General features: G+C 36.6%; 1 protein-coding gene across 8 annotated transcripts in view; it reads right to left on the bottom strand.

The window, feature by feature from the left end:
* The window catches only part of PDE4D (phosphodiesterase 4D), an 814,938-nt gene that overhangs the window by 208,450 nt on the left and 581,402 nt on the right, over window positions 1-25,086 (bottom strand). For 6 of the 8 annotated variants that reach the window (XM_073014747.1, XM_073014750.1, XM_073014748.1 and 3 more), the window contains exons 3-4: window positions 12,033-12,069; window positions 3,635-3,708 (exon numbers count right to left, since the gene is read on the bottom strand). The exons of the other annotated variants lie outside the window; for them this stretch is intronic. In XM_073014747.1, coding sequence (XP_072870848.1) covers window positions 3,635-3,708; window positions 12,033-12,069 — 111 coding nt within the window. The remainder of the gene's footprint in view (window positions 1-3,634; window positions 3,709-12,032; window positions 12,070-25,086) is intronic. 8 annotated transcript variants of the gene reach the window in all.

Here is a 25,086-nt window from a genome sequence, read left to right as displayed (position 1 = left end):
GCACCAAATTTTACTTCTGAATTCTTTTAGTTTTTTTAATTATAAAATAAAATGGTTAGGGGAAAAGTGGGGAGAATTTAAACTCGATAAACTAAAAGGTTAATATTTTAAGCAACTGCTCTGAAATAGCTCTGGTCTATATACCAGTAATTATCTTCTTCTTTTTAAAATTAAAAAAATTTTTTTGAGACAGGGTCTCACTCTGTTGCCCAGGCTGGAGTGCAGTGGTGTGATCATAGCTCATTGCAGCCTTGAACTCCTGAGCTCTAGTGATTCCCCCTACCACCTCAGCCTCTCAAGTAGCTGGGACTACAGGTGCATGTCACCATGCTTGGCTAATTAAACTTTTTTTTTTTTAAGAGATGGGGTCTTGCTGTGCAGAGCAGAACCTGTTACCTTCTTGCTAAGAGTTTATCATTCAAATAATTGATATCCTGATTATTCCTTTTTAGTTCTTGCTCTGTGAAAATTTAGAAACCATTGATTTTGTCTGGGAATGGTATGAAATTAATATTTTTACACTACTCTACAGTTTTGGAAAACCAAATGGTTGACTTGTTACTGATTATCTCCTTTTACTATCAATCCTACAATTAACTGGCACTTAGGAACTTGATATCTGAACAGGTAATGGCAAGCAGAAAATATTAATCCTTTGATCCAGGGTTGCATCGATACCTCCTTTAATGACAAATGAGCCAGAACTCACTTGTAGAATAAAAAATCACAAAGGCAAAACAAAAGCAAAAAACCCAAGGTGACAGGAACCAGTAGTGTGTTAACAAGTCAGCAATGTGTGGGCCAGGTGCGGTGGCTCATGCCTGTAATCTTAGCACTTTGGGAGGCCGAGGTGGGCGAATCACAAGGTCAGGAGATCGAGACCATCCTGGCTAACACGGTGAAACCCCGTCGCTACTAAAAATACAAAAAATTAGCCAGACGTGGTTGTGGGCGCCTGTGGTCCCAGTTACTCTGGAGGCTGAGGCAGGAGAATGGTGTGAACCCGGGAGGCAGAGCTTGCAATGAGCCAAGATCATGCCACTGCACTCCAGCCTGGGCGACAGAGTGAAGAGACTCCGTTTCAAAAAAAAAAAAAAAAAAAAAAGTGGCTTATGCAAAGCAGCACATGCCTTCCACAAAATCCAAGGATGAGCTTGGAAATGTTCTAGCGGCTCTGTGAGTGCCTAGCGGGAAAGTTCTGGTTCCTCCAGGGTCATCATGTGATGAGGCAGAGTTACAGCACTTTGTTCTCGCTGAACAGAATTGAGTTTAGCCGTGTATAGATTGAATCCTACTATTCTGATACCCAAAGAAGCCGATTTGGTTTGAATCAGTAATGGAGGCACAAATTTGCATTGACCAAAAGGAAGACCACAGTGGGCCTTTACTTAGAGTCCGCCAGATAACACTGTTTGGTTAGATGTCACCCTGGGCATTGTCAAGGCAGAAAGGAAGTTCAGGCTCAAGCTATGATTTTCTGTTTTCTTCTAGCTCCTCCTTTCCATTTCAATCTGTTCTGTCCCCGTATGTCAGCTGAAAACTTCTGTCTTGCAGAGAAACAGGCCTCAGATCATCTCTGGAGCCTGACTGATCAACTATTTGCCTGCCTGCCACAGATATAAATGCTGGTACCCAGGTGACTATATATAAAGGAAGCATAAACGGAGTTTCTTGTTCACCTTTTAAAGACAAAAATCCCAGTTTCCTGGGTAAAATTCAAGACTAAAAAGTTTGGGAGTGACAACCAGTAACTTCATTTCTTCCGCAGAGCTGAGACTTTCTAAGGGGGACGTGACTGATCTTATAAGCTACCAAATCCCCAAAGCCCAAGGGGGCCGCTGAGGTCAGTGTGATATTGTACGGCCATGTTACATGGAAAATGTGATTGGTAATGAAGGGGTATCTCAAAGCATGCCCTCAGATTTTACATGCTGAGTTACTACTTTACCCTTTCAGTGAACAGGCCTTTGCAGACTGATAAGACTCTGTATTGTACTAGGCACATGGAATACAACTGTGAACCAACTACATTCCTACTCACTGGGAACTGACAGTGTTCAGGAGCATCCCAGTAGACAAACAGGCAACAGGAGCACAGAGAGATACGTGCTAACATAGGAATCAAGTACGAGGTACAACCAGACAGAGATGGAGAGGCACGTCACTTTGATTAGGGATTGTGAGTGTGTCTATGTTGGGTATTGCCGGGGCAGTGCTCCAAAAGGAATTTTATTTAAGCTGCAATCCAAAGAATGAATGACAATTAGCCCAGTAGATGAGGAGAGGAAGAAGAAGACGAGAAGTGTTCGGGCTGAGAGAATAGGACTGTGAAAATTCATTATCTGGAAAAACAGAATCTAATGGGTTCCATTCCAATAACTTGCATTGTTACATTTATATTGATTTTTTAAAACTTTTTTTCTATCACAAGAAGTACTTGAATAATGACCAGAGCTATTTTTGATAATAAAAACTGTGAATTTGGGAGGTCAATTTTATTATTATGAAATGGAAAGTTCAGATTTTTCATTGTTTTTAAGAAGTACTAACTACTATGAAATGTTATACACTTAGATACGTTGTAGTTCCGTCCGGGCGCAGTGGCTCATGCCTGTAATCCCAGCACTTTAGGAGGCCGAGGCGGGCGGATCACAAGGTCAGGAGATCGAGACCATCCTGGTTAACAGGGTGAAACCTTGTCTCTACTAAAAATACAAAAAAATGAGCCTGGTGTGGTGGTGGGTACCTGTAGTCCCAGGTACTCGGGAGGCTGAGGCAGAAGAATGGCGTGAACTCAGGAGGTGGAGCTTGCAGTGAGCCAAGATTGCGCCAGTGCACTCCAGCCTGGGCGACAGAGCAAGACTCCATTTAAAAAAAAAAAAAAGTTATAATATACTTATATTCACTATCCTCTTAATATTGATTTAAATGTTTTTTTTTCCTTCTGGAAAATTATTTGAAGTTTGTATTTTAATATCTTATTTCTTATTAATAACAGATTTTTTAAAAAAAACATGGACATTGAAATAACAGCAAACCAGTTTTCCATTTAATATTGAAAAATTACTTTTATCTTTTTAGATTTTTTTGCCTTTATCAAGAACCTGAAATGATAATCATTTCCCATCTTTCAAATGCTTTCCCTGTTGTCATATAAACCACAATTCTATTAATTGCTCCATGAATGCTGCTGATCTGAAAGTCAGTAACAGCAGGAGAATCAAAGGTCTTTGCTATGAGATGTCACTTCTCCAAATCATCGTTGTCCTGAGAGTATGACTTTCAGCTGATCTTAAGGTGTGATGAGATTATTCACCCACGGTTAATTTATGAAGTAAGCCAAAACTATAAAGTTACCCTGAGTGTAAATAACTGGGCAGAGGACTGATCATGCCAGATGATTTCTGACAGATGGAATCACCATATTTATTTGTCATACTGCTTCATTTCTGATATTAGAACCATCACCACAAAGTATTTATAGAAAATTAACAGGACATCATATGACTTAGTATACACGATTAGACAACGTGGCAACAACACAGAGAAGTCTAACATATTGCCTTGGGTTCAATCAAGTTGAGAAAACTTATATAAAAGTTCAGCAAAAAGAGGGGAAAAAAGGATATCTTACTTGCTAGGTGCTCGATCTTGCAAATTAGTTAATGCAGCAAAGTTGTTTCGTACAGTTCGCAGACTGGCCAAGACCTACAACAAGAAAGGATTCTTGAAACTTCTTGAACTAAGGCCATTTTAAATACACTTGAAAATGGTTTGTTAAGATAAAACTTGATATTGCTTGAAACTTAGTTTCATATACCACTAAAGAATCTCCCAACACTTAGTGAAGTTTGTAGGTATCCACAGGAAATCCAGAGAGGCCAGACTGCAGGGATTTTCCAGAAATCTCTCCCTATTGTCTGTGAATATGGTGACAGTAGCAGCAGTTTCCACAGTATTTCTGGGTTCCTTAGTCACCAAGACAATATTCCAGGCGATATACAGATAACATGATTGCATTTTATGCACATTTCAAATAGTATAATATAAAATGCTAATAAATCTCACTTTAGGGATAAAAAAATTCCCTACTCCCAAATCTCTTCAAAAATTGATTAAGAATCCCATAATTTTAAGTTGGCAAGTGAAGTGAATTTTAAACAGTTTTTCTACCTTTGCTACATGGCTACTCTAGCTAGTAAGCAGACATTGCTTTCTTTTGTTAAGGTTATCTGAATTGTGCATTGTAAGAAATTCTCAGGGATGCATTTCCTATGTAAAATGCTACTGCCCTGTACATGCACAATGCTTGGCACACAGAAAATACTCAATAAAAATTGGTTGACTAAATGAATACATAGACACAACATGCCCACACACATGACAAGGCAGGACCAATAGGCATCACTATCTCTAACAGTCACTTTTTCTAATTCCATTTGGAACTAAAAAGTAGCCAACGGACTGGAAGTGAGCCTAGGAGAAGGTTCCAAGAGCCTTTTCTCCTTCTTCCCTCCTCTCTTTTTCCTGAAATGGGCAAGTTTCCCCAGGGTCAAACCCATATTAGATGGGATTATAGGTGATTTGGGTGACAGCTAGAGTGCTAAGTTTATGTAAAACACAGATTCCAAATGTCTGAGTAGGTATTATGTAACAACCCAGACTGTCTGGCTCTGTTATGTAGTAAATGTGTGAACTGGGACTAGATATGCAACCTCTTTGTACCTCAGCTTCCTAACCTGGAAAACTGGGATGGTGATACCTACCTCGTAGAATTGTGAGGAGTATATGGAATGACAGGTTTGGTGCCAAGAACAGTGCCTGGCAAATAGAAAGCATTCAGCCAATATTAGCCCATGATGGCAGCGTTACTTTTGACTTAATGACTTGGCATGCACATGGGAAATTTACTTAATGCTTAGCATTGGTAATTCAAGAGTCCAGTTTTTTAATTACTCCAAGGGTTCCAGAGTTGTTTTCAGAAATTTTTCATCTGGCACGGACCTAGACTAAAATCAGTCTAATTTTTTTTTTTTTAAAGACAAAAATGTCCCAGACTCTGTTTTGTTGTTGTTGTTTTTGTTTATGAAATTGACGTTCGTTTTTATAAGTCAATGGAGAGCTGTGTACACTTTGGGACAGTGACGTACAGCATTTTCCCCTAAAGGAGTTAATGCTGCTTCCTAAGAAGGCAACCGTGATTAACTCAGTCACTGGAAAAACCTGGCTCATTATCTCATATAAACAACCCACAGCTCTGAAAGGTCACGCTGCCTATGATGGAGTATTCAAATAGCCAACTGCTGACATCAGACCACGATGTCTTTCATTAGGCATGAAATCTTGAATGATGTAGAAGTAAATCGGATAAATGATCCACTGTCATTAAATCATGCAGGCTTAATTTATGTTTTAAGAAGTGAATATCAAACACACTAATGAAGACTTTAAGATAAAATCATTGCACCAGCTAATTGATCCCTTTCCTAGGCAAAATGTTTAACTCCAGAATTCTGAGAGTTTTATTCCCATACATAATAGTTAAGTTCATTGCAGTTGACAGCTGGGTAAATAGGCATAGAGCTGCAGGCAACTTATTTTCTATGGCCATTTGAAAGGAAACATCAGTCACGAAAAGAAAAATTTCTGTAGAGGAGTTTTTGCCTCTGTTATAATACTAATTTAATAAATAATCTAATTTAATATTATTTTGTCTTGGTTTTTAGTTTAAAATTTATTTTTGTATAATTTATATCTTGACATGCTTCAGAATTTAAACAAAAGAGTACAAAGCAAAAAGTCTCCCCTTCAATGATTGAGATAAAAATCAAAATTATTGTTATTTCTGAAAAGAGGCAATAGAAACAGATTAACCTGGGGAGGGACATTCAGGGGACATTAAAATACTGATACTGTTCTATTTCCTAAACTGTTCATTTTAGTATTATTCTTTATATTTTACATAATTACCAGCTATATTCTCTTATATATATGAAATACTTCAAAATAAAAAGTGAAAAAAGAAATCTGTCTACCAGTCTCTCCTCCACACATTCAGTTGCCTGGCCACTAGCAATCAGCTTTTAGGTTTTCTATCTTAAAGTTGATTTTTGACAAACACCATTGCAATAAATAACCTTGTAGAGAAGTTATTTCCTATGCATGCCAGTATTAGATTATTTATTGTGTGTGTGGATCTATTTATTTATTTATTTTTTTGCAGTAGGACAAACAGTATTTTATACATTTTATGTTTGGTGTTAACTATTATCTTCTACAGTATGACATGTATGCTATTTATTGGCAGAAGTGTAAATAACATTTCTAGACAAATCTTATAAGGGGGTGTTGTCTTGGGCCTCGCTGATTGACTCTTGGTGTCGTCATCACTGTTATCACTGTGTTAGTCTTTTAAGCTTTCACTTTCATTGCAGGGCACAAAGAGGGAGCATCTGTTACTGTAGGCTGTGGGGAGAACTATAAACCGTTTTACCGAAGCCCCTAAATTAAAATTTCATTGATCTTTGCTTTGTTCAGGGCAGCCCTCACTTCCCCTGAATTCGACTCTTTAAGAACTGTAGTAAAAGCTTTAATGCTCCTTTTACAATTGTCCTTACTTCTTAATGCTTGCTAACCAAAAAGGTCCCTGAGGTTTCTTCCACAGAGCTCATTGGTTAGAAAATTAAGGTCATTTCTTTCTCTTCTGCCCCACCAAGCAAAAGTATAGCCAGTAAATGTCAAAAATACATTGGGAATCATGAGAAATATATATTCCTTAGGAAAGAAATACTGGTAGTTTTACAGAAAAATTTTAGACGAAGATGGTTCATGTATTAGCCCATGGGGAAGGATTCAATGTTATTTACATACTTTACTCTCGGATCTCCTTAGGTGCTTCTAAACATTTATTAAACAGTAGGAATCACTGAAAATAGCAGGAAAATGCAGTTATCATTTAACACTTAAACGCTGAACATTATAGCCTAAGAAAAAGAGGAAAATAAATGGTTTTGAGGATTGTTTTTCGTAACCATATACACTTGCTAACACTAGATGGCGGTAAAACACAGACCATGAGGTGGAGGTGCCACTGGCGGTGGAGGCGGCGGCAACCCGCGCTGGAAGAGATTCATCACTTCGGTCTTACCTCCGGAAAAAGCCGGAGTCAAGTTATGCTTATTTACAAAATGGAAAGGTCATTTTTATGAAAAGAAAATCTCTTTCCAAGTTATATTTTGTTTAAACCGTATGAAATTGCTGGTTTGTACACCAGAAATGGTTGATAGACAATTTTATACGGTTGGATCGTAAAAAGAACTTAGATGTCCAGAAGATAGTAGCTGTAATTTAAACTAATTAAGGCTAAAGAAAAGCTAAAAAATTAGCACCAAATGAAACGAGGTGACTATCTTCTTTCACAGCCTGGCAGGGAGGGCCTAGCACAGTCTGCAAGCTTGGGGATGGTGATGAGGCCACAAGATTGTTGCTGCTGGGTGAAGTGGCTGAGGGACAGGCAGGGATATGAGAATATTGGTTATATTTTATTACCGACTAAATGGTAATATTCTGTAGTATTAATAACTACTACATGTTTTATCCTAGAAGTCTCCCAGATGCTGTACTTTGGTTAGAGTAAAGGTAAAAAGATGTAGTTGTTGTTCCTACCCTGTATTTTTTTATTTTTATTTTTTTTGAGACGGAGTTTTGCTCTTGTGCCCCAGGATGGAGTGCAGTGGCGCGATCTCGGCTCACCGCAACCTCTGCCTCCCGGGTTCAAGTTATTCTCCTGCCTCTGTATTTTCAAATCAGGAATATCTCCTTAGTCTGAAAGATGTGAGGGTTTCTCCAGGGATCCAGCATAATGCTTGGGTTTCCCTGTTTTCTCTTTCATCAGAGTCTATTTCATTTAACATTACACACTTCCACATGAGAATTCTAGTCAACTTTTGTGTCACAAATCCTGGGATCACTGAGTCCGGAGGCAGCTGACTGCAGAGAAGGGTTCCCTACAGTTTATCAGCATTGTGCCTCCTTAGTGCTCCTTGGCCCCCAAGAACTCTGGCCAAGAAAAAACGGTCAGTTGCTGAGTGCACTCCAGTGGGATTCCTCTCTAGCCTTCGTGCCTAAGGAAACACCCACACCAAAAGATTTCAAAACAAACACAAGAGAATACTTTAACAATTGAAATAAAAAAAATTTAAAGCTGTCATTTTCTCTCAGGACCAAAGGGATTCTGAGCTTATAAGGGAAAGCATAAGAAATCAGAGATGGAAAAGAGTTTAGGTTAAACACCAGCAAGAAATTCTAGCCCTGACAGTGTTTTAGACAACGGGATAGACTGTGGAGAGATACTATAGGATCCTTTCTGAAAATTACATCTATCCAAGATGTTTCAGGCTTTAGCCTGGTCAAAAATGTTCAATATATCTTTGCATGGCTTCCTGAATTCTCCTCTATTTTAGGATTTTATTCTTTTCACGTCAAAGGAAACCATGATTTGGAAAGACCAGGGAGGGATCCTTTTGTGTTCTGGAGATGGACTCAGGCATAAAGAAATGAGTTCTCAAGAAGAGGCAGAAGATGAGATGGATTTGAGGGAGGATCTTCGAACACTTTCGATAGGGGAGGGCCATTTTTAGGAGCCATAGGAAAGAAAATATGCACAGAAAAATAAATCTAAAGGGTATGAAGGAAAATGTCAGTAGCAGTTATTTTGGGGTTTGGAATTTTAGAACATTTTCCTTTTCTTTTTCTTATTTTTCTAAACTTTTTATGCAAAAAGTTTTTGTTTCTTTTTTTTTTTTTTTTTTTTTTGAGAAGCATAGCTTTTTCATTAGGGTTTAGTATAAAATTCCAATCTTCAAAGCATGCTAGGAAAAGAGGATAATTCTTTGGCCTACTTGGCTAAATATTTTTCTGAGTGACTTTTCTAAAATCAGTTGTTTTCTGTCCCTTGGTGAAAGCAATTATGATATATCAGGACAAATTAGATTGGTATCACTTCAAGTGACATAAATATCTCATGTATTTAGTTTTAAATAGTTAATGCTAAAATAGTGCTTACCGTTAAGTGGTAAGTGTTCTACTTTGTATTAAAGAAAATTTGAGGAGTTAGTGATTGGGTCAGCAAAATATGCCAATCATGTCCAACAGGGTTTAAGAGAAGGCCACTTAAACGTACACACTGGGACTTCTCTCTTACCCACCTCCCCATAGATGCTCTACCAGTGGTGAAACTCTTCAGGGTTTAACAGATTTTTGTTTTGTTTTGTTTTGTTTTTAATTCTAGTGGGGCTTTCCAGGTCTTATACTCCAGTAAAAGGCCATTTGTGAAAATCGTGATGAAGCCACTTAAAAAAAAAAAATCAGCAGCCTCTTGAGTAATGACCACTCTCTACAAGGTATTGTGAGTCACTTAGCTAATCATAAGCAAAGTCTTAATATATTATGGGATTATTTTTGGGCATCAGATATGCCTATAAATTATACAGAGTTGATTTATATTCCAAGTTCTATTTTCAAGTATACTAAGTACACATCTTTTTTATTTAAATAGCTTACTAATATTGACTAAATTATATATATATAATTATATATAACATATATTATATATAATTATTATATATAATATATACTATATGTAATTATATATATAAATAATATATATATATATAAACTAAATTATGTGTGTGTGTGTGTGTGTATTTCCCAATATCTTGAAATTCTTAGTTTATTTTTTTCTTGGAGATTATAGGTACACTACAGAAAATGTCTAATTAGGTAAAAGACTAGATTTCCTTGGAATTTAAGAGCACTGATGATAGGGTTCAAGTCCAATTTATTAATCTATTTGTTGCAGATTAATAACTACTACTTGATATAAAAGACCATATGTCATACACAGATCTTTTTTCATTTTTTATTAACTATTTATATATTTTTTCTTATAAAAATACCTAGATAATTTGGTTAGAAACAAGAATAGCTACTTGAATGAACTCAAACTGGAATGACTGGTTCTGTTTGGTGATGTTACTTACATTGCTATGCCATATTTTGTCTGTTCACCTCTCTCTCAGGTCTTAGATACAGAATTATAAGTTTTCTTTCTTTTTTTTTTTCTTGACAGAGTCTTGCTCTGTTACTCAGGCTAGAGTGCAATGGAATGATTTTGGCTTACTGCAACCTCTACCTCCCAGGTTCAAGCAATCCTCCTGCCTCAGTCTCCCAAGTAGCTGGGATTACAGGCACCCATCACCACGCCCAGCTAATTTTTTGTATTTTTAGTAGAGACAGGGTTTCATTATGTTGGCCAAGCTGGTCTTGAACTCCCGACCTGAGGTGATCCACCCACCTCAGCCTCCCAAAGTGCTGGGATTACAGGTGTGAGCCACCACACCCAGCCATGTTTTCAATAGTAATCAATTAAAAACCCCTAACTTTATAACATTTTGGTATCACATAATATTATTAAATCATACAAGTGTAAAATTTTTGAACACAGAAATACAGATACTAGAAAGAATTCATGATCTCCAGCAAAACCTTCAGCAAACAAGATGTTAACCATCTGAAAAGGATGGTGGTTGTATTTTAGTTTTAATTGCCTGCATTAATTTAAAAAGTAACTATTATACATTATGTTACTTATGAATTGATTATATTGTAGGTCTAACTTACAGTAATGAAAGTTTGGAAAGTTTTAAGAAGTAGAACTACACATAATCCTACTATCTAAACCCTGTAATCCATTTAAAAAATAATACTTATGACATTTTAGAAAAGAAAGAACATTTTCGGCTCTATACATTTAAACCAATGACAAAGTTTTTATATTATATTTTTGAGCAATTGTGCCTAGCATTTTACAAGCATGGTATTATTTCAGTGTCTTAGCAACCTTATGAGGTGGGTACTCTTGGAACTGTTATTTAACAGAGGAAGAGATCAGGCTTGGAAAAGTTCAGTGACTTGCTCAAGTCCATTTAGGTGGCAAGAAGAGGTGAAAGGGTTTTAACTAGATCTGACTGCCTTTCATCCAGCTCAGTCACCTAACTTTACCAGTAGAAAACAAAGAGGACTCAGAAAATTTAAGTGAGTTGTCCAAGGTGCAAGAGCACCCTGATGTATGATATAGGACTGATTATAATTTTTACAACCTCTCAGTATTACTTGCATTTCGGTATTTAACATTTCTTACTCGTCAGTGTTGGTTTTAAACCTGCTTCATGCCCCAGTTAAATCAGTTTTATCTCATTCTGCCCTTAGTTGTCTATACCAGGGACTCTCAACTTCTCCTGCACACTGGAAAAATACTGAGGCCTTTACCAAATACAGATGCTTGGATCAGATCTCCAAATTTTTGGATTTAATTGACCAGGGCTGCAGCCTGAGCATTGGGATAAGAAGTCTCTAGGTTAATCTAACATGCAGGTAGGGCTGAGAGGTACTGGTCTATACATAGATCTGGTCATCAACTCTTTCATATATATATTCCAAAACATTTTAGATCACATTATCACCTGCTTGCATATATGTCATGTGGTTAAAGTATTTTCATGATTTGTATGCCTAGAAGGAAGAAGTAAACATCAACACATCACTCAGCTAAATCTCTGTACAAATGACATATGTAAAAAAGAGATAAATAAGGTATTAGGTTGACTTGGAATATTGAATTTCAAGCACTTATCATATACCTAATTATACTAAACCTAACTTAAGCCATGATATAGCTTTCTGCTTCTAGTGCTTATGTCAGTTAAGGAACTATGGGCCCAATTAAGTATTCCCCTTAGCTAATTTGTTATTTGAAGCAAAGATAGTCTGGTTCTATGGGTTTATAAGAAACAGATTAATATAGGCAAAGCCACTTTCTCTAGCAGTGCTTCTGAATTGCTTGAATGAACCAAGAATTTGTATTTATAGTTGTGCTTGATTTAAAATTAAATTAAATTAATAACCTGAACTAATCCCCCAAATTAAATTTTTACATCTGTGAGAAACCTGCCCATTCACAAAGCTGTGCTTACCTGAGCAAATGGAGTCACAATCAAGTCATCTCCGTGTCTGAAAAATAAACCAAATCCCACATTAGAAACCACCAATAACTCTGTGCTCAGTGTCAATCAGTATTAAACGGCAAGTTCCACTTTCATGAGTTCCCATAGAGAATTACAGTGATTCCATCCTTAATCTTCAGCACATGTTCTTCCCAGCAACTGGGTTAAAAATATGTCTTCTGGGATGTTAACCATCGTCCAACTCCCTGGGCAAAAAGAGGGGCTTCTTGATCATCAACCAGGGTTTACTGTTGCTTTTTAGGTACACAGGATATGCAATAGTAGAAATAGTGTTCCAGCAGTGGGGCCTGAGTTTTACTTTTGGCTTCTTACTGTAGATATTAGTAAGGGGTGCTGTGGAAGGAACCAGCAACTGCAGTGATTTCAGTGAGAGAACCCTTGACCATCTAACATTTGAAGGTGATTGGCATGGAGTGTTCCGCATCATCCCGTGTAAGTCTTGGACAGGCTAGGAACTGTAGATGACATGGGACTGCATCATACACTAATAAAAACCCAGCGCAATTTTCAACTGACTCACATCCCAGCCACTGTAGTTACTGGGGAATGTTACTCTGTGTGTGCTGTTGCTGCAGCAACCCCAGCTACACTGTGCCTGGGTTATGGGAGCAAGGTGTCAGCATGACGTGTCTTGGAGGGACAGGGAAGGGCAAGGAAATTTGTGCAATATTCCAGTTAGAGGAAAGTGAGAAACTGGGGCCCAGGGTTCTTTTGTGGTATTTCTTAGCATGAATAATTTGAGACAAGGATTTCCAGAGTCACCATCAGCTATTTCTTGATCTAGCTAGATAAAATTCTTAAATCAAAGGTGAATGCTGTTATTCAACACAGACAGCTCCCTGGACATGGCCCTAACTGAGAACAATGCAAGTAAACTTTTTGCTCACTCATGAACAATCTGAAAGTGACCAGAGTGGCCCAAAACAACACCCATGAAACATGCTGGGGCACAGGGAGCATATGGATGATGTTACTGAATAAATTGTTGCCAATAGCTAGAATAGGTGCTGTGGTGGTGATCAAACCATGTGGAGATCTTGAAAATAAAAATGTGGGAAATAAAAGCAGAAGAAGGAAAAAACAATGTAAAGGAAACATGTGTTATTTTACACCCCCTTAGTTCCAGAATCACGCTTTTCAAGAGGCACCTGCTCTTTGTAGAGATTATTCATAGAACTCTAGAACTCTAAGAAGGCAGGACATTGGGTTTTATGATCATTTTATAGAGGAGGCAACTGAGGTTCAGAGAGGGCATAAGGTCTAAAAGCTAATAAGTGGTAGAGGTAGGATGTCAATCGAAGAATGTATTTTCCCATGTTGATGTCTAATTGCCATTGTAACAGTATTAAGAGGTGGGGGCCTGTGAGAAGTAATTAGGTCATGAGGGCTCCACACTCATGAATGAATTAATGCTGTTATGGTGGGAGTGGGTTAGTTACCGTAAGAGTGGGTTAGTTACCGTAAGTGAGCCCAGCCCCTCATGCTTCCTCTTTTGCATGTGCTCACTTGACCTTCCATTCTTCCATCGTTTGGGATGATGCATCCCAAATACCCTAATCAGACGGTGATGCCATGCCCTTGGACTGCCCAGCCTCTAGAACTGTAAGATATCAACTTCTTTTCTATATAAATTGCCCTGTCTGTGCTATTCTGTTATAGTAACAGAAACTGGACTAAGATAGTGTTCTTCTGTCATCAGTAAATAATTTACATAACTTACACTGACTCTCAAAAAAAAAAAAAAAGGTCTTCTGAGGTCAAGCCCAGAAAGGCTCTTTCCTAGAACAATGGTCCAGGGTGGGAACAGGCCTGGTGCACTGAAGTGGCAAGGAGGCCATTGAGCCCAAGGGAGCCAGCAGAGAGGGATGAAGCCAAGGAGGAAGAGCAGCTGCCTAGATGAGAAAGAAACAGATACAGAGCTGCAATGAGAAGCTCATCGATTCTAGAGAATGCCATGTAAGGCAGGAAATTCAGAATCATGGGTGGTAATGAGCCAGGCAGCAGATCATGGAGCCCTTGTATGACATATATAAGAACTTGGATTTTACTCTCTGATGGAAGTTTGGGTTGGAATTTCAGCTCTGCCACATACTAGGTGTATGAAATTGTGCAAGTTATCAAACTTCACTTTCCCTTGGCCTCTTCATCTGTAAAATGGAGATAATAGCACATACATATAGTTATGTTTTGGGATTCAATAAATTGATAATGTTAAGTGCTAAAAAATGTGCTTACCACACAGTAAATGTTCAATAAACATTTCTATAATAATAATTAGCAGTAGTAGTAACAACTTTCAAATCATAATGATTTTTGCTTTCCTATGCAGTCAGGAAATTGCAAAGACTCAGAAAACTGATACTTCGCTAAGAAGGACTCTTGAGACCCTGTGACAGGTCTATACAAGATTGAGGGCTTTAAAGGGGTAAAAGTGGAAACAGGGAGACCAGTTTAGAGAACAGAAGAGATGAGGACCTAAGCTAAATAGTGGTAGTAGAGAGAGAGGGAAGATGACAGCATTAAAAGCTCTGGGGGAAAGAAAAAGTTCTGGGGAAAAAAAGATATGAAAATTTCAAACATTTACAAAAGTAAAAAGAATGCTATCATAGCAAGTGTATTTTATATACAATATCATCAACTGTTACAACAATGTTGCAAGGTAGGTGATATTACTGGCATTTTTCAGATAAGAAAATTGTAACTCAAATTGGTTGAGACTTAACACAAAGACATGCAGGTAGTAAGCTGCACAGCCATACCTGGAATGGTCCCCTTTTGTGATATTCATTGGCTGACTTCTATGGAACAGCTTAAAAAGACTAAAAACAAAGCTCTAGGAAAATGGCCCAATAAATGCAAATTTCAAAGTGATGCCAGCGTTGGCCAGCTACATTTCTTCCTTGGCCCATCATTCTGATTTTGCCTTCTGGCTGTGTCATATAGGTAAATATAGGGCTACAATTTCTCTTGTGTACTTATTTTGAAACAGTAGCCTAACTCTCACAAAACAACTGAGAAATACTTACAGATACACTAATGTTTAAAAAGCCTGAATACAAAATCCAGAGCTAAGCACTTCAGCATTTGACAACTTTCTACACACATAAAGGCACCTTTAGAATTCATTTGAAGCCAAACATTCTTGTGAGTGGTGGACAAATCAGTAAACTGTGTAGTGTGTTAGAAGTGCAAACACAAAAGACATTTTCAATAGATGTATATACTACATATATTGCATTCAAGATAGTTCAACGGTTTCTGGGATTTAAACATGTTATTAAAATTTCCATGATGGGAGGAAAAGACATGCCACCTATGTCTACTTGATTTGCCAGTCCGAAAAACTATTCATCTGCTCCAGTATATGGCCAAGCTGAAGACTTTGTATTACAAAATGGACGAGAGGCAGTTCAGATAACCAAAATTAAAATAATATGAAATCTTGTTATTGTCCCAAGCTATAGTCTCTTCTTTCATTTTATTCTTTATAATTGCCTATTACAAAGTTTATTTTTCTCAGAACTAAGTCATCTGAACCAAGGCACATCATGAATCTGAAATGAATCCATGGAAATACATCCCCTAATTTTTTACATAGATTACACTGGATTTCAATATTTCAAAACTCAAAAGGGTTGCATATTTATTAAAACATTTAATTTTTTCTTTGGTTGTATTTCCTTTACAAGTATTGTAAGTAATATACTTTATAATATTTATGATAATTTACCAGTCTTGCTTTCTTCCCTATGAAAGCATAAAGACAGTTATCATTTTAGTGAAGGAAATATATTACTTTTTAATAAATTGCCCAGAAATTGTTTCTGCCAGATATCTCAAGATGGTCTCACTTTAGTAACAGGAAAATGATTCCTAGCATTTCAGTGGCAGATTCCTCAATAAAGGGCAGGTTATAGGCTATCCATTTATTTTCAAAAGTATGTCATGCTTAAATTATCTTTGAATATATACCTAACATATAATTTAAAAATCTTTGTCTAAGTCCTCAATTCAATATTAAAACAGATCTTTTCAGACATGCTCTCACTAGTAGAATGAGGCAAGTAAAACATATTTTTATTTGTGGTTAGAAGAAAATAAATATAATACAAACATATCTTTGAATTGTGTCTTACACTTTGCTTATAATAATTTAAAAACAGATCTGGTAGCTAAGATCAACAGAAGATTCACCTTGTGAATATGATTTGGCTTCAAGTATGTGTGAGTTTTAATGAACTGAATAATCACATATGCTAAAAAATCCTATGAAAAAATGATTCTGAAATCTTGCACCTGAACAACTTTATCCACAGAAACTTTTCAAAGTGCCTTGCCACGTAAAGTGGGGCTGGGAGGGATTATAATACAATGTAATAAATTGCAGCTTCCTAGGCCTACTTAGCTAAATATTTTTCTGAGTCTCTTCTGAGATGGGAAGAGCCTATTAGGGTCTCTATAAAGTGACGGAGAAGCTAGATTCAAAGTCACACAGTGAATATCGCCTGGACACTTGAAATTGTACCTCCTGGTAATGTGAATTTTGGGTGAGGATGTTGCAATATTGTCTTTCATATATAACAACAATAACCCTTAACAAAAAACAGCTGGGATCTGTTTTAAGGAAAATACAGCTCTTTTAAGAAAAGAACTGGAGTGTTCATGGAGGACAGGCGGAGAAAGAATGAGGGATAGGAAGGCTCAGAAAAAAAGTCATGTTGACACTGCGTGCCTATATGTATGTATGTATGCACGCATGTATACATGTATGTATGCACGTACTTATGTATGTGAGTGATGAGACTGGTACCCAGGTAACAGTCACAGCAGAATGCAAGTGCAGAAACTTCTAAAACAGTCAGGATGAACTACTGCAGGTCACTGTGGGAGTCAGTGTCACATTGGTCTTAAGTTTCAAGATGTCCAAGGAGGTGCCACATGCTCTGTCACCTTCCCTGCTTACCAGGAACTGAACCAGAGTCATCTTCACTAGTCCAGGGAGCCTTGCCTCTCCCAAAGAGAAAGACTTGCTGAATCCTGAGCCAGTGCTGCTGGAGGCAGGAGAATACAGGGCTCAACAGTACACTATTGTCTTCTTTTTCCTGACACAGTAGAGTCAGGAACTTCTATTCTCTATCCCCTGCCCTATCCTTCTTCTACTTCTGTATTATTTATCACGTTATTTTCTACCCTTACTCTTTCTGTAATAAGAAGACAGAAACAAGCAAGAAACTGAAAGCAAGAAATCTAAATACCCACACTCTTGTGGAGACTTTGTTGGGATCCATAAACGGTTCAAGTACTTAAACATGAAAAAGCCTGTTTTCATCTTAAAATATAAGTTCAATCAACATCAGCACTTGAAAATATAATTTCCTAAACAAGTTCATTTCATGACTGGTTGAAATCTTAAACACACTAGGTGGCAACCTTTCTCTGTTTTACTATGACTAAATCATAAGGAAAAGGAGATATAGTTAACTAGAAGGAAGATTTTACTTTATGGAACAAAGTCCCCTAATCCTATGATATTTAAAGCATTAGTGGTCATGTAAGACCTACTGTTTTTTAATGTCACACATTGCAAATTTTAGCATGACAAATGATTGCATGAACTAGCATTTTGAAGGAGTCACAGGCTGGGGCTTATGTTTGAATCTAACCTTTTTTTTTTTTTTTCAATGGCATTGAAGTTTGCTATGTTGCCCAGACTGGCCTTGAACTCCCGGGCTGAAGTGATCGTTCCTGTCTCAGGCCATGGAGTGCCTAGGACTACAGGTGTGTGCCACCGTGCTGGTCGAATGGAATCGTGTGCAAACTTTTTTCATCTTCTGTGATTCACTCTCTCTTACTAGAAAGATATTCTCCTCTGAAGTTTGTCAATAGGATTAGGAAATTGATAAACATACAGAAAATTAAAATAATATTTTTGAAATATATTTTAAAGTCCAAGATTTTGATCATTTTGAAATCCTAGTGTCTTTCTTCCCTCAGACTAAAAACTATCATCCATCTATCAATTCACCCCTAACCACTTTTTTTAGAATTACAGAGAAACAAGTATGTTCTAATTTTTAAATGAATATAAAAATATTTCTGGGAGCCTAGACTATCTGACAACACCCTAGAATTAGCTATAGGAGGAGCCACATCTACTCACAACTCTCTAGTCCCATCTTCATAAAAGTATGGACATATAAAACAAACAAACATAATATAACCTACTTGATCTTTACGTGTGTGTGTATACATATATGTATATATCTTTATGTACACATACACACACACGAAGTATATGCCTACATATACACACTTTGGAAGACATAGAACAACTTAAAGAACCATTCAAAGATAACTATTGATAACATTTTCCCACTGCATGTATGTGAGCACATGGATGTAATACAGTATGTGACTATTATGGAATACATACTTTCTTATAGAGTTAGAATCATAGTATATATTCGACTGTATATTCTGCTTTTAGCATTAAACATTAATGAACCATAAAAATTCTACATGCCTTTATTCTTTTAAAATATTTTTATTGACTCAAATCTATATTTGGTAATCTCTAAAATTTTTCAAGTTATGTGAATTCAAATGTATTAAAATGTGAGCATTGATTCTATTTTCAAATAAATAAAAATAAATCATGTGGGTTTTTCAGACTAATTTCAGTTCATGTATCATTCATTCATTTTTAAAAAGCTACTTATTAAAGGAAATATGCTTATTTTAATTAAATATACATAAGACAAAGTTAAATATTAAAATGCTACCTGAGAAATCGGGTTGCACAGGGAATTCACAGGAATGTTAAATATTTTATATTGCTACCTGCTTAAATTAAAATCATGAAACTAATTTAAGAGAATAAAAATATTCTGAAAAATGTGACTACCAAGAAAATTTTGCAAAACCAAATTAGTTTTTCCATATAGTGTTTAAAAGACATGATTTGTTTTTCCAAAAATAATGTTCATTCTGACAAATTATGAATTTAAGAATATAATGAATGATTTAAAATTACTTATAAAGGAGGCATTAGATTTTTTGATAAACTAAGTAATCTATATAGTAAACAAAACAATACCAAAAATACATAAAAACTGTGTTTCCTTGGTATTAGACATACATGAGGATATGGATCCTCTGTATTACTTGGCCTTTTAATTTGAAACTAGCTCCATTTAAGTCAAAATAAATTAAGCAGTACATCTATTTATGAAACCCTAGGGAATAAAGTTCCTAATATAATAAAGCCAACCTCAGTTACAAATGAATGTGCTTTTCCTCTTTGAAGCTATTGCCACTTAGAATTAAAATAATCTATTTAACACAAAAACTTGTATTAAAAATCACAACTACCAAAACTTTCAATTTAGCAAGAATGTCCAGCAACCTTTTACTGAGAATCAAATAAAATGTAAATTAATATATGAGTAACATTAAAACTGTCTGGTATTGTGTGAGGTAATATCTTCCAAATTGAAAGTTTTCAATGCCAAACCCAGGCCACATGTTTGTATATCTAGTTATGCAGCTTTTCTGGTGTTTTGATCATTCTAAATATTTTGAAAAATTTTAAAGAGATGTGGGGTCTTACTCTGTTGCCTAGGCTAGATAGAGTGCAGTGGCACAATTCACAGCTCACTACAGCCTCAAGCTCCTGGACTCAAGTGATCCTCTCACTTCAGCCTCCCAAGCAGTTGGAATTACAAGTGTAAACCACTATTTTTATTTCTTAAGGCAGGCCAGAATTTTTTTTTTTTTTTGAGATGGGGGTCTCATCTTGAATTTTAACTCCCACAATTTCCAGATATCATGAGAGGAGCCTGGTGGGAGACGACTGAATTATGGGAATTGGTCTTTCTGGTGTTGTTCTCATTATAGTGAATGAGTGTCATGAGATCTAATTTTTTGAAAAGAGGAGTTCCCCTGCTCAAGCTCTCTCCCTTTGCCTGTTGTCATTCACATAAGATGTGAATTGCTCCCCCTTGCCTTCCACCATGATTGTGAGGCCTTCCCAGCCAGCCACATGGAACTCTGAGTCCAATTAAACCTCTTTTCATGATTGTGAGACCTCCCCAGCCACGTGGAACTCTTGAGTCCAATTAAACCTCTTTCTTTTGTAAATTGCCCAGTCTCGGGTATGTCTTCATCAGCAGCGTGAGAACAGACTAATACAGTGACCTTCAAAGATATTTAGTTTTCTGAAATTTAAACCGTGTGCTCACATCTTATTAATATTTTAAGAATTAAGAAACAACTCAATAGCAAGAAAACAAATAACCTGATTTTAAAATGGGCAAAAATCCTAAAAAGATCTTTCTCAAAACAATGGCCCAACACAGTGGCTCACACCTGTAGTCCCAGCACCTCAGGAGGCTGAGGTAGCAGGACAGTTTAAGTCCAGGAGTTTGAAACCAGCTTGGGCAACATTGTGAGACACCCTCTCTACAAAAAAATTAAAATCAAAACAAGGCCTACAAAAAAAGGTCAACAGGTATATGAAAAAGTGCTCAACATCACTAATCTTAAGTGAAATGCAAATTAAAACCACGAGGAGATATCACCTGACACCTATAATAATGGCTTTTTTTATCAAAAAAAAAGGTAACAAATATTGGTGAAGACGTGGAGAAAAGGAAGCCTTTTAACACTGTTGGTGGGAATGTAAACTAATACAGTCACTATGGAAAACAGTATGAAGGTTCTTCAAAAAATTAAGGATAAAACTACCATATGATCCAGCAATTCTATTTCTGGGTACATATCCAAAGAAAATGAAATCAGTATGTCAAAGAGATACCTGCACTCCCATGTTTGGTACAGCATTAATCATAATAGCCCAAATATGGAATCAACCTAAGTGTCTAACAACAGATGAATAAAGAAAATGTTATACACACACACACACACACACACACACACACACACACACACACACACACAAGATACCTACTCAGGCTTAAAAAGGGGATATCTTGCCATTTATGATAATATGGAAGTTCCTGGAATACATTATGCTTAGTGAAATAAGTCAGGCAAGAAAGATAAATACTATGTGATCTCACATATATGTAGAATCTAAAAACAAAATCAAACTTATAGAAGCAGAGAGTAGAACAGTGGTTCTGGGGCAGGGCCTGGGGAAGAATGGGAGGATGTGGAATGGGAGATGTTGGTGAAAGGGTACGAAGTTTCAGTTAGAAGGAGAAACAATTTCAAGATACCTATTGTACAGGCTGGTGGCTATAATGAATAATCATGCATAGTACACCTGAAAATTACTGAGAGTAGATTTTAAATGTACTCATCACAAAAAATGATAAATTGTTAGGTGATGGACATGTTAACTGCTTGATTTAATCATTCCACAATGTATACATATATCAAAATATTACCTTGTATATAATAAATGAATACAATTTGCCATTTGTTGATAAATAATAAATTTAAAACTAGAATTAGAACCTGGCCCCATCTTTGACCAAAAAAAAAAAAAAAAAAATTCTTTCAACCCAAAATCCTTAATTTTTGGCTCGTATGTGCTCATATCACTTGGGGAGGACAGGCACTGATGATAAAGCAGATGGGACTGAAGTTTATGCAACATAAACAAAAAAAATCTAGTCTAAAATGGAAACTCTTTATTTGTCATGAGAAAACAATTTAGGCTTCATTAGAGAAAATACATGATGTGAATGAATGCCTTCAAATTTGTTAGTTATATGATGGCACAAAGACTATCTGTGTTCGAACCGAAATAATTAAAAAATGTTTAGCACTTGTGTGTAGACATATTCACTAAGCATAGTAGGTTATTTTGTTTAATAAAAACCAATACGATAGAGAGACTTTTCTAGGACTGCTGATGTCCCAAATTATCATCAGAAGGTTTGAGTACAAAGCTGAGAGTCTGACTTCCACGGAGGGAAGAAGGATGGTGAAAGAGTTGGGTACACGGGCACGGATTCACAAGTGCTCTCACTTTGTGTTCTAGGAACAGGATCTTCTCTCACAGTTTATCTTACTGGCAGGCTTGTTCTTAATGCCAGTGGCCCTGCCCTTTTGGTTTTTCTCCAGAATGGGCTCCTGGGAAAAAGATTTATGGTCAACTAGTACAACAATTTTAAAGGTCTGCATGTGGTGAAAAGATTCAATAGATTGAAAGGAAGCCCTTGATCAAACAGAGAAGAGAGCAATGTGTTTTATGAATGCCTACTAGGTGCCAGACACGGTGTTCTACCAACATGCTGAATTTAATTCTGACAACTCTGCATTAAATGGATGCTCATATTCCCATTCTAAGATAAGGAACTAGGCCCTGACAACTTAAGTTACTCATCGGCAGTCATGCCCTTGGCAAGTGACAGAGCTCAGTGGTTTCCAAATGCCACTCTAAGATCTGGTACTTGCCCAACAGAATGCTCATTGGTCCTTGTCAAAGTCAAAGTGTACATGGACCATGCAGTGAGATTTTTTAAAAAAAACTATACGTATTCCTTTAGAAAATTCTTTTATTCTGAGATTATGCTCTTTTTCGCTGAAGTGAAAATGTCTTAAAAAATAAAAATATATATTGATGGGAAATTCCTTGATAATGTTATTTACCTGGCAAAATAAGGAGTTAGTAACCCTAGGTTGGTGTCCCAGGTATTTTTTGAAATTTTACTGAGTCATAAAATCCCAAGGCATGGAAATGTTCAGCGTAGCTGGACTTGAACCCAGGCATTCAAATACTGTTTTGTTTTTATCATGCTGCTTTCCGTATACTCAAATGGATTTAGACTATTCTGAAGGCACATAGAAGTAAATGTTTTAGACTCTAGAATAGCACTGTCCAATAGAATATTTCTTCAACATTCTATTTCTGCAACAGAATATTCTGCAAGACTCTTTCTTGGTGCTGTATAATATGCTATCCACTAGCTAAACACACACACACAACAATCCACAAAAACAAAACTATCTTGGTGGTTATAACAAATTCGATTTGAAGTTCTGTAAGTACCAAAGAAAAAATGAATTTTGAAACATGAAAATATGAGATCTGCATGTAGTTTTGTTCTCCCTTGGGAGCAAAACAATGAGTTACAAATTTTGTACGTGGGATAATTCATGACATTTATTGGGAGACAAAGTCATTTACTGAATTGGTGAAATGATTTCTTGTCATATCACAACCTTCCATATTTATAGAGGGGTGAGCAGTTATTCTTTTTCTTTCTGCTCTTAAGCTGCCTGTGTCTAAAGAGAGGGTTGCAGGAATTGACACATTATATATGTTTAGATACAACTTTCCAGTATTCAATGTCAGCAAATTTTTCTTGACCCGAGTTAGGAAAAACCATAAAGTCTCAAGGCAATTAACAGTAGTAGGTGGACACAAAGCCTGGGAGATGCTGCAGTGGGCAGATGGAATAATTGGGGATGTTTCCTCAGTGAACCTGGGAAATCATACCACAAATTACCAGGAATCTGAGAGCAAAGCCCAGTGGTTGATATTCCTTACTTGGTTTTCTAAAGAAAAACCACGGGTCTGCTTGATGCTTTCTTTCTGTTTATTTATAAAGCACATCTTTAGATGATTCATATTGCAAGGGCTTAGACAGAATGATTTAGTAATACTCACTGAAATATCTTATCTCAAGAAACCCATCACATAAATGTTCCAGCAGTGTGACTGTTTTTCCTTATATGGCTCAGAAAACAGTAAAGGAGACATTGAGAACAATTCATTAAGAAGCTAAGACTGATAAGCAAAAGTAAATATTTAAAGTGATTGATGTGTTAGTGAAAACAAGTATTTATATAGGAATCTCAGTGTTGGCTGGAAACATCTCCTTTTCTATCAAGAATTTTTAAAAATTAAATAAAGACAAGAATGCATGCTCCAAACAATTTTGTTTTGTCTTATTTTCATGGATCTACGGTGTCTTCAAATGATACTCTGGCATGGAGTAGGTGCTACTGATATTTTCTAAATGAGTAAAACAATGACAGTATTCAAAAATGCACATCAATTGATACACACCTTTATTTAGAATGTGGAAAACATGTATTGGTTATCTCCAATAGAAGTCAACTTTCTTCTCAGCCTGCCACCATAGGCCCCACTGTTAAGATTTAAAGTTCAGGCTGTGCATAGGGATTCTTGCCTGTAATTTCAGCACTTTGGGAGGCCAAAGCAGGAGTACTGCTTGAGCTCAGGAATTCGAGACCAACCTAGGCAACATAGCAAGACCTCATTTCTGCTAAAAATTTAAAAAAATTAGCCAGGAGTGGTGGCATACTCCTGTGTTTGGGCTACTAGGGAGACTGAGGTGGGAGAATCACTTGAGCCCAGGAGCTCAAGGCTGCAGTGAGCTGTGATTACATTGCTGCACTCCAGCCTGGGCAACAGAGTGAGACTCTGTCTCAAAAAAAAAAAAAAAAAAAAAAAAGATTTAAAGTTCAAAATATTTCTATTTTACCATACACTGGAGCATGGTTTTGATTTTAGTCTTCTTTAATATACAGAGGGAAGAGGGTTGAGATAAAGTGAGAGTATACTAGTATACCTCTAGGTACAATATCCACAATTGGATGAACCAGTATCTCTCCTGCAGTGGCCATTTGCCTCTTAAAATTTCAAGAGGCAGGAAGAATCAGTAATTTTCAACTATGGGTCCTTCATCTAGGGACCATGTTGCATTGAGAGCACTATCCAGGTTACTGGACTAGTTTTTTTTTTAATTTCAAACTGGTCTTCAAACTTTCCTTATTTTAGTTTATTTCACACATAATTTGCTCTTAGAGATTGCATTCTTTTGGTATGCACTGAAAAACAGGCTAATCTTCCTTGACTGAGGCCAATTCAAGTTTACTTTCTTTTGGCAGGAATTCAATGTCTCATAGGATTGTGGAATAATTGCTCTTGTTATTAAACTACCCCTTCTCCCTGCATTTTTTTTTTAAAGAAAGGAAATATTATCCTTTGAAATGTATTAAATCT

This window comes from Chlorocebus sabaeus, chromosome 4 (assembly GCF_047675955.1).
Source record: "Chlorocebus sabaeus isolate Y175 chromosome 4, mChlSab1.0.hap1, whole genome shotgun sequence".
NCBI lineage: Eukaryota > Metazoa > Chordata > Mammalia > Primates > Cercopithecidae > Chlorocebus > Chlorocebus sabaeus.
This window is presented reverse-complemented; position numbering and strand designations above follow the sequence as displayed.